The sequence below is a fragment of the Grammomys surdaster genome, unplaced genomic scaffold (genome assembly GCF_004785775.1).
Source record: "Grammomys surdaster isolate TR1022 unplaced genomic scaffold, NIH_TR_1.0 126219, whole genome shotgun sequence".
NCBI lineage: Eukaryota > Metazoa > Chordata > Mammalia > Rodentia > Muridae > Grammomys > Grammomys surdaster.
Window position 1 is genome coordinate 4,756,869 of NW_021621022.1, and position 9,992 is coordinate 4,766,860.

The 9,992-nt window shown below is 47.5% G+C and overlaps 1 protein-coding gene across 2 annotated transcripts in view; it reads left to right on the forward strand.

Moving 5' to 3' along the window:
• Positions 1 to 9,992, forward strand: part of Scara5 (scavenger receptor class A member 5) — a 92,827-nt gene that overhangs the window by 65,836 nt on the left and 16,999 nt on the right. Inside the window, exons 5-8 of one of the 2 annotated variants that reach the window (XM_028758833.1) lie at positions 752 to 832; positions 2,656 to 2,754; positions 4,514 to 4,561; positions 5,542 to 7,334. In XM_028758833.1, the coding sequence (XP_028614666.1) occupies positions 752 to 832; positions 2,656 to 2,754; positions 4,514 to 4,561; positions 5,542 to 5,561 (248 nt within the window). In that variant the 3' untranslated portion in view covers positions 5,562 to 7,334. Of the gene's footprint in view, positions 1 to 751; positions 833 to 2,655; positions 2,755 to 4,513; positions 4,562 to 5,541; positions 7,335 to 9,992 lie in introns of those variants that run through there. The other variant, XM_028758832.1, reaches the window with a different exon arrangement.

Sequence of the window (9,992 nt, forward strand, 5' to 3'; positions counted from 1 at the left end):
GGAGAGGGAGAGGGAGAGGGAGAGGATAGGGGGAGGGAGAAGGAGAGGGAGAGGGAGAGGGAGAGGATAGGGGGAGGGAGAAGGAGAGGGAGAGGATAGGGGGAGGGAGAGGGAGAGGGAGAGGGAGAGGGAGAGGGAGAGGGAGAGGGAGAGGGAGGGGTTGGAGTGGGGCTGGGTGGTAAGGGACAGAAGTGAAGGGAGAAGAAAGGAATGCTAGTGCTAGTGCTAAGGTCAATGGTATCCCCTAACTCCAGACTGAGTCTCATGATATAGCCCAGGCTGGCCCTGAGTTCACCATCCTTCTACCTCTGCCTCCTGAATAAATACTAGAACTATAGGCTTACTCTACCATAACTGACCTTTTTCATTTTATAAAGACACTAATCCCATTGAGGGGGGCCCATCCCTATAACCTCATCTAAATCTAGTCAGTCACCATGACCCTCCCCTATAGCCCCACCTTTCCAAACCATAACCTTGGGGGGAAGAATTTCAGCATGTAGATTTGAGAGGGACACAGATATCCCCGAATACCCTCCACCCTTCTTCACTTAGCTAGGACCGGTTTCTTCCTGAATGGGATTTCATGGAACTTCCTCTGGTGGCCCCCAAAGCTGAGTAGCTTCTGTTATATGTTTCTAGCACAGAATTCTGGCTCTTCCTCTCATCTCAGAGGGAGTCGTTTGCTTTTTCCACCAATATCCTGGCTTTCTAACCGTCTAATCTTCTTGTTCTTCTTGTCATCTTTCAGGGCCACCAGGACCCAAAGGTGACCAAGGGAATGAAGGGAAAGAGGGAAAGCCAGGTAGCCCCGGACTTCCTGGATCTCGAGGTAATGGGGTACACTGGGAAGATCCTGGGGGGGTGCTTCAAGTCTACCCCTGACGCTCTCTTCCTAGGGATGATACACATCCACCATCTACCGCTTGCTCTTCCACCAGGTGACTAAGAGATTGTCAACGTAACCGTACAATGGGCCAAATACTTTTCCCTAAGAAGTAGCAGGATCTGAAGGAAGGGGCTCCCAAGAGTTTCCAGGTTCACTAAGTTACTGCCCACATAGAAACTGAGGTTCACATGGTCAGGGCCTTCAATTGAAGACGTTCTATGATGCTAGGAGCCTGACACTCTCCTGCCCCATCTCACTGCCTGATGCCCTGCAGCCTTTCATAGGCTCATTGTCTCAGAAGTTTCCTATCAGGAATTCTGACAAACATCTGAGTGTGCCCATTCCTGAGCCTGTGTTGCATGTAATGTTCCTCTGAGTGAAGAGGCTTCAAGATGATGCAAGGAGGGGAAGCTTAGTGGGGAAGGGTCTGGTTATTTATTTTAGGGGGTTATTCCTGTCAAATCTCTAGGCACATTACAGACGAGGGGGAGAAGACAGGGCACGTAAGGGGAGTGCTCCAGCCTGACCTCCCCTCTGTCTTCAGCTCCACAGCAGAGGATGCCCTGAGGCTCTCAGGACAGAAGAGCCACTTTTCCTGCCTAATGAATCATAGGGTGGGGGCCTTTAGGCACATCTTGCAGTAGACTCAGAGATCACCGCAGGACTCTCAGACTCTGGGAACAGATGCATCATATCAAGAAGGAAAAGAAAGACATTCCATCAATTTCTTTGACGTCCTGACACCCTTGGGAGGCCACTGCCCTCCCCCAGTCATTTGCTGTTAGCCCTGGGGTAATAACTGGGAGACAGGTTTCTTGGCCCGTGGAAAAGAAGGCCAATGAAAACCAGCTTGCTCTCTAAACAGGAAAGAACAATTAGGAACTTGATTAAGAGAACTGTGTTCTACAGCAATGACTAGTCTTAGGTCAGAACTCTTGGGCCTTGGACTCTCACTCCATTAACGTGTTTGTTGATTCTGGCTCTCCATGGTACATTCAGCGCAGGCTGTGGCCATGGGGTCTGATAGCCAAGAACCTTGGAGCAAAGGCCTAATGGGGTGGCAGGCTACACACCCGTGGATTGGTTTTGTGGACATCCTTGTGCTTTTGACACTTTGTTTATGGAAAGAAAGGGAGCGTTTTGTTTTTTGTTTTTGTTTTTGTTTTTTTGATTCGTCTTTTTTTTTCCTCTTCCTTTAAATAGGTTAAGGCATCACCTCAGCCTCCTCCCACTCACTAACGCCATCCGCACACTGTTCCCCTCCCTAAGGACCAGTGAGACTCTTAGTAAAGCATGACATAATGTTAACTAATCATAAACTTTCTGTAAGAAAGAGGGAGACTCAGATCCTGCTTCCAAAGCCCTTTGCTGTATGCCCTGGGGCAAACATCCAGGAGCCTTAGTTTCTTTATTTGTAGAATGGGTACAATAACACCCCCATGCATAAGGATTAATGAGATTCTTTATGCCTGGCATGCAAAGAGTAATACAAAAGATGTTCTCGGAATTTAGAAGTCCAGCATGCTTACAAGTATCTGAATGGGACTGGCACTACTACCACCACAACAATACTAGGCCTTTCAAGGGCGAGGGGCCAGGGAAAAACGCTGTAGGTGTGTATGGGGAGGCTCTGGGCTGCCCTACAGGATGCTAAGCAAGGGGAAGCAGAGGCTATGGAAGACCAAGTTCATATTAATTATTAAACCAGACGACGGCATCTAATGGACCCGAGTCTGCAGCTCCACCCTTGTCTCTTCTTACCCCAGGTCTGCCAGGAGAGAGGGGCGACCCAGGACTTCCTGGTCCCAAGGGTGATGATGGGAAGCTAGGGGCCACAGGCCCCATGGGCATGCGTGGATTCAAAGGTAATACCGAAGCTTGCTGCACCCTGGAGCCTCATAGACCTTCAGTTCTTGAATAGCACAGGAGCCATCCAGGAGAGCACCTTCTGTGTGTGCATGCATGCATGCGTGTGTGTAAGTGTGTGTATGTGTGTGTGCACATGTGCATATGAATGTGTGGGCACGTGGGTATGTGTATACAGTCCAGAGATAAAAGCAGGGAAGCTAGTGAGGGGTCTCTGAGAACAGAACCAGACTGCAACCCCCTTATCTTGTCCTCAGTCCTACCAGATTCCTCTCCTTCTGCATGCTCCCCAAGCCCTATGCTTACAACTTTATTTCCTTTCTTGGTTTTACTTTGCCAACAGTGCTTCTTCTGATATTTTTTCTTCTTTCTGTGGCTAGTCCCCTTGTTCATCCTTATGGGAACCTACTTCTCCAGGGTCAGTCTGGATTGTCAGATTGGCCAGGTGTGGTGCTGTATACCGTTAATCCTAGCACTCAGAGAACAGAGGCAGGTAGGTCTCTGTAATTCCAAAACCACCCTAGTCTACACAGTGAATTCCAGGACACCCAGAACCAGGAGTACATAGAGGACCATGTGTTAGATGGATGGATGGATGGATAGATAGATAGATACATACATACATACATACACACACACACACACACACACACAGATAGATAGATAGATAGATAGATAGATAGATAGATAGATAGATAAAGACAAGGATACCTGATGCTCTTTGCACAAGCTGCCTACATTTCACTCATTACCATGACAACTCAGAAAAAGTACTGCTCATCATCCCTACTCCCACCCACCCCCACACCCTGTGACTGGGAGGTCTTCTGTTCTTGGGTCATTGGGAAATCATATTCTACTCTCTGGTGATAAGATGGACTGAGGTTTTTCTTTTATGATCCTAATCTGAAAATGTGTAATTTTTTTAAAAGACCTTATAAAGAGAGTCAGTGCTTGTTGAAAAATGACTAGACAGCATAGACATACACGAAGGGTAAAGCAGACAGGAAGTCCTTTCTTCTTTGGCCCTTTTGGCTCTGACTTCAGAATAACCACTGTGAAACCTTTGGAGGACACACTAGTGGATATTTCTCTAAATATGTTAAACCATGTATGTGGTTGATTTCCTTCTTTTCAAATCTGGAATCACAGTAAATGCTCTCTCCTGGACATTTCTGACTTGTTTCTTCACCCACAGTGTTCAGTGGGCTTTGGACTTGCAGAGATACATATTGGGAAAACCTTAAAATAGAATCCCCCCTCCCCTGTCTTTCTATGGTCCACTGAGTGGTGCCTGGAAGTTCTCCTTCTTTGTAGAGCGAGGCAGATGCTAAGGAAGATCTGACGTTTTAACTCAACCCTAGAAAGGAAATTCCACAAGTCCTTGGAAACTGATTCTATTGTCTCCCTTACCAGAAAAAACAGTCTTATAACCCATCTCCATGGACTACTGGAGCTCAACCCCTTCCTCTCCGATGAGCTTGGGTGTGAATTTCTCCAACATTGACTAGCTTTGCTCCCTGCCAGGCATTCTTTGATGCTATATGGTAGATGGGGTTCTAATGTACTTTCTCACTGGGCCCCTAATTTTCCTTTATGACCAGAGCAAATGCTATAATTATCTTCCCCACGTCGCCCTCTGGTGGCAGCTGGCCCCTGCCTGAGGGGTTCCCTGGTCTTGAGTTAGCAAGTCCATAGATAAAATCTTATTTGTGGTGTTTGTTTCCATTCCTAATGCCTGTTTTCCTTTGGTTGCAGGTGATCGAGGCCCAAAAGGAGAGAAAGGAGAGAGAGGAGAGAGAGCTGGTAAGGAGGTTCTGCTGGGTTATGGAGTACTCTGGGGCACAGGTGGAGCCCTACAAGGTCAAGGGGTCAGGTGCTGAAACCACATTCTGGGACTTGAGCATCAAAGAGTCCCCCTCCCCCTTTTTAGCCTTCACTGGCCCAGCAATATCAAACCCTAGGGTGTAGGCCTGGGGTTGTATAAATGAATCTAGAGGTTTTTCTCCCCGAAGCACCCCGCAGCATCACCAGCTGCCTATATACAATCTTTGTAAAATGGAGAGAATTAAGAATCCTGACCTCTTAGGGCCATGGTGAGAATATGACAAGAGTCTGGACACGCGATTCAAGGGTCATGAGGTATTAGCCATTAATATTCCGTACCACACACCAACTCAGACATACTCCTTAAAATCACTGGAGATGTTTGTTAAAACTCAGCTCCAGACTCTGTAGAAACCGCTCATGCAATGCTCCTGTCTCCACATGCTGAGGCTCAGTGGACCCTCTTTTGTCTTCTCCTTTGCTCCTTCTGAAGCCATGAGGCTAAAGGCACTCCCTGGAGACCACACAGTTTTATGTGGGAATGGACACCTCTGCTGAAACCCTTCCTGTAGCAGTTGCAAGAGAGCTGGCTGATCTAGCTGAACCACATTTCTATGAGGTGTTTCTTCCCCCCAAAATGCCATGTGTAGACTCCCAGAGAGACTGTTGGAAGAACACACAGAACGTCTTAGCCAAGTTCCAAACAAGAATAGAACACCCAGCATGTGGCGCCATTAGCTCCGAGTGTATACTCAGGAAAGCATGGGTGGCTTACCATGTCTGTGGGCACCTGTGCTCCAGGCATTACTTCAGGGGATGTGGTCTGTGAACAGGAGATGTAGAAGTACAATCTGGACTGTTACTGAGGACCTCCTCTGAAGGACAGGGTGGTGGACTTGGTCTTTAGGGTGCTGTCTACTCCTGGGCTTAGTATCAAGCATTTTTGTGTTTTCTGACAGAATGTTGCCAAGATGGCTGAGAAGGACTGGATTGTGGCATTTAGTTCCGAGACATAAACAACTTGTGTGGGGTTGGGCAGAAAGAGGAGAGTTGTGTGGAAAGATGACCTTTGAGAATGAGATCAGAAACACTGCCCATATACCAGAGGGGTCTCACTGGAGACTGTCTGCCAACTGTTCTCTTAGCTGACTTGAGAACCCAAACAGGAGTCACAGCCAGCAGAGTGAATATGGTCACTCACCATCTACCTGGACAGAGCTGGTTAGGCTCTGACGAGGTGGAAGCCAAGCTGGATGGTGTGAAGCTCCTCAGCTAGACACTAGGGAAGAACACCCATCCACTTGAACTTATAGCCTTGAATGGCCTAGCCAAGGACTGACATCAGCTCTGGATATGTTTTCCAGGGGAAGGAAGGTTACTTTCCTGTCATAAGGAGACTATATCTAGACTAGAGCCCAGGGCTCATACACAAATTCTAAGTCCATAGCTTGTACAAAACTTTTAGCTACCTTTCAAAGCTCCCAGAATTGGTCTCCTTGTGCCATGGAACTAGCAGATAAGGGGGCTTGGCAGACTGTAATCTACTCATGATATGAGAAAGGGCATCAAAGGTGTACAGGAATTCTAGAACCATGATACTGGAAGTCTATCATTCACCTTCCCCACTGTTAGAGGCCCAGGACTGAGCACTGGGTCCCTGGTTTCCTGAATCTGGAATGAGAAATCAGACCCACAGTCTTGGGGCAGTGGAGTCTTGGGTGGTAAGACTGAGCTCCCCAGAGTTCCTCTTCCCTCATTGCTTTAGATGCTAAGGGAAGACCCAAGCCAAAGGAACCTTTGCCTCATTTCAGAACTGAGGTCTGAATCTGGTCAGCAGCAGGGTTATCCTCCCACGGCCTCAGCTTCCTAGGTTGCTTCTGGCCATGCCTAGTCATATGTCCCCTGTCCCTGAGGTGTTACTTATATCCCTGAGATCCAGACTCTGAGGAGAGGCCCATGGCTCATCTTTCAGAAAAGTGTGGAAATTCTGATGGACACAGTGCCTACTATTACTGGGGCTTTCTTAGTCATTCCCTGGATCCTTGGCAGTCCCACCATGGGATCTATGGAGTAGGAAGTGTGAGTTCTCAGCACTAGAGAACCTCAAAACTCTGAGCTGAGTGGTACAGAGCCAGTTTGCCTGGCTGAGTTCTGGCACCAGTACCTTTGCCAGAGGCTTGAAACCTTTACCAAATTCCTAAGGTTAACCTGCATTTCAAATGCCTGAAGTTCCTTCCAGCAGGGACTGTTACTATAGTAATAGTATCCATGACAACATCAAGATAGACACCTCGAACTGGCCACTAGCCAGTGCATGGTATTAAGGAAAACTCTGGGGATCATGTCTCCAGTCAGTGTTAACATGCTTTATAACAAAATTCTTGCCTGTGTTTACCCATATTGAATCTGGAGTAGTGGGATTTGAGAGTTTGGATAGGTTTCAGATCACTTCCTGTCTTGTTCCTAGCTCCACCCCTGCAGGTCATTGACCCAAGAGGTGGAGGGGCTCTAAGGTTACCTGCTGAGATGACGGTTGCTCTGGGTCTAAAAAAATCAGACCTCTTGGTGTTTTTTTTGATGAGAAGTAAAGACTTTTATTTTCCCTTCGGGCCTTAGTAACATCAATCATCCCATAAAATCCCATTAAATAACCCTGGCTTTGGAGATTTGGCCATCAAAAAACAAGATTCATATGTACATCTCAAGGAAGACAGACATATTTTTACCTTGGAATATGATCTGTTTGCAAGATAAGTATGTGCGTACAAAGTTTTGTTTAAATCCCAGTGCATACATTTTAAGCAGTATGTAAGCTCAGGTCATTTTAAAAACAACAACAACAACAACAAAACAGCTTTACTCAGTTTGGTTTCACATGAGAAGAAACTATGCAGTCTGACATGGGGCGAATCCCCAAGCCAATATTCATCAATAGTTATCACTGGTTGGTCAGAAGGCTGGGGAAATGTTTAGTAGTGTGTGTGTGTGTGTGTGTGTGTGTGTGTGTGTGTGTGTGCTTTGTTGTTTAAGTAGAGGGGCATCTGGGTCCCAGTAGGATCCAGACCCAAACACATACATATACACACATGCGCGTGCGCTCACGCACACACACACACACACAGCAAAAGTTCACAGCTAGTAACTGAAATATATAGATACACACTTCACTGAGGAAAATCAACTTGAAGCAAAAACTGAAGTAAAATGCCAGAGCAAAATAACAAGGAACTGGTAAATGAGGCATGTGGAGATGAAGTCCAGCAGAGGCAGCCCCAGGGCAGGCAGGGGTCAGGACACAAGGGCTAGGGCAGAACCAACTTTGAAAAGGAGTAGAGGCCAGAGAAGGTGAGGGGACTCTCGGGCAGTGGAGACTGGGCTCCTTTACTTCTATCAGATTGAGAAGGTAGGTATGCGGAGGAAAGAGAGTGTGAGTGAAGAGAGCACTGAGCACCCACTCCTTTAGCAAATGTCAATTGAGTGTTCACACCAGGAATTTCCATCTAGCAGGGAGGGAGAGACTCATCAAAAGTTACCCTGGTGATCTTAGGCAGAGCCATGGTGGAAGTGGGGAAAGCCAGGTCAGAGAGGAATTGTGATCCAAACTCTGAAGGGAAAGTTGAGGTCCAGTAGGTGCTTGTGGAAAGCGATGGGTGGCATCCCAGATACAGGGAGCTGTGCATGGAGCCAATATTCCTGTAGATGGGCTGAGGAAGAATCTAAGGTATTTGAAACAAAAATCCAAGCCCAGGGCACAAATGAGAATCCCTGAGGAACTTTACAGTGGTTGAGAGGTTAGCTTTGACCTGTTCACTTTAGAAAGCACCAGCAGGTTGTAAGCACAAGTGAGCACTGTAGGGTGGCTAGGAGAACCGACCAGAGGCTGTCATCCCTGACAGCCCTCCTCCTTCCCAAGACCTGAGGCATGGCCTTCCTCCCCTGAGGACAGGCCCCTCTGTAAGTCCAGGCTGCTCCTCTGCTCCAGCTCCTGCTTGGGTCTCAGGGGCCCTGTCTTTAGCAAAGTCCTCTTCAGAAGCATCATCCAAAACAAAGACAAGACCCAAACTCCACAAAGCTCTAAATAAACAATATGAACCATGGGGCAGCTCAGAGAAAACCACTTGTTTCTTCTGAGCCCGTTCACAGGCTATGACCTCAAACTGGCTTTTCCCAGACCATAGGTTCCTGGCACCAGTCAGGTGTCCTGCTTTATCTGCTCCAAGTTATTATGGACCCCACAGGCTCAGTGCTCAATCTCACAGGGCCCCCACTTTAGATCCAGTTGCCATAATTGGTGTGCTCCATGAACTCCTTGAGTTCAGTCATTTGCGGGTGGCTCGCAGAGTGGTACCTCCTCCTATTTCCTCTTATAAAGGATATTCTCATCATCCCGGGCAGCTGAAGAGAGATAAGAATGGGGTCTTGTGGCCAAGCAAGGAAAAATACTAAGGCCAATGTCAAAAGAAGTGAAGTCCCCCTTGGGAACCCAGCAGTGCTGAGGCCATCAAGAGACTGCTAATGTCTGTATTCTGAACACATGTAAGTGAGTGCAGGAGTCTCGGGCCAGTGCCTGAGAAGGGTAGCTATTAGGAAACAATAAACAAATGAATGTTTGGCATGCACACTAAGCAAGAGTTAGCAGCCAGGGGCATATTCGGGATTGGGGAGGGCTGGATGCTTTGAACTGCTATTCTTGTGGGTTATTCATGCCTGCTAGACAAGCCAACCAGTTTCTGTTCTGGGTCCAGCCCTGTGCTAGCGTCCCCCCTCCCCCTGCCATGGCTCTATGCTAGTTAATCTTTCTGTTCAGTGCCAGGAAGCAGCTCCCTTAGGACTCAGAGATTTATTCTCGGGAATTGGGTCTGCAAGAAAACTCTTAATAACACAATCCTCAGACAGAAGGTGAGCAAACAATGCCTTAACAGTGCTGGAGAGATAGCTCTACAGTTAAACAAGCTTGCTGCTCTAACAGAGGACTCCCAGCACCCAAGAGAGGTGGCTCACAATGCCTGTACCTCCAGCTCCAGCAGAAGATCCCAAACTCTCTTCGGGACTACACACACATGACATACACATTAAAAAAAAACAACTCTCAACTAAAATTTAAAAACAACAAAAAGGCAGGGGTGGGGGTGAGCGAAACCACCAAAGAACTGAAGCTTGGTTCATTGATGTGGGTTTTGTACAAATAAAGTTTAGGTTGAAGCAGAGTTGAGATGTACATGAAAACTAGGAGTGACCGGACTGTTTGTTTAGAAAGTATTTCAAACAAATCCAAGAGTGATTCCCAGTCCCCAGGACCCTGAGCTCTCTCTCTCTCTCTCTCTCTCCCTCTCCCTCTCCCTCTCCCTCTCCCTCTCCCTCTCCCTCTCCCTCTCCCTCCTCCCTCCTCCCTCCTCCCTCCTCCCTCCTC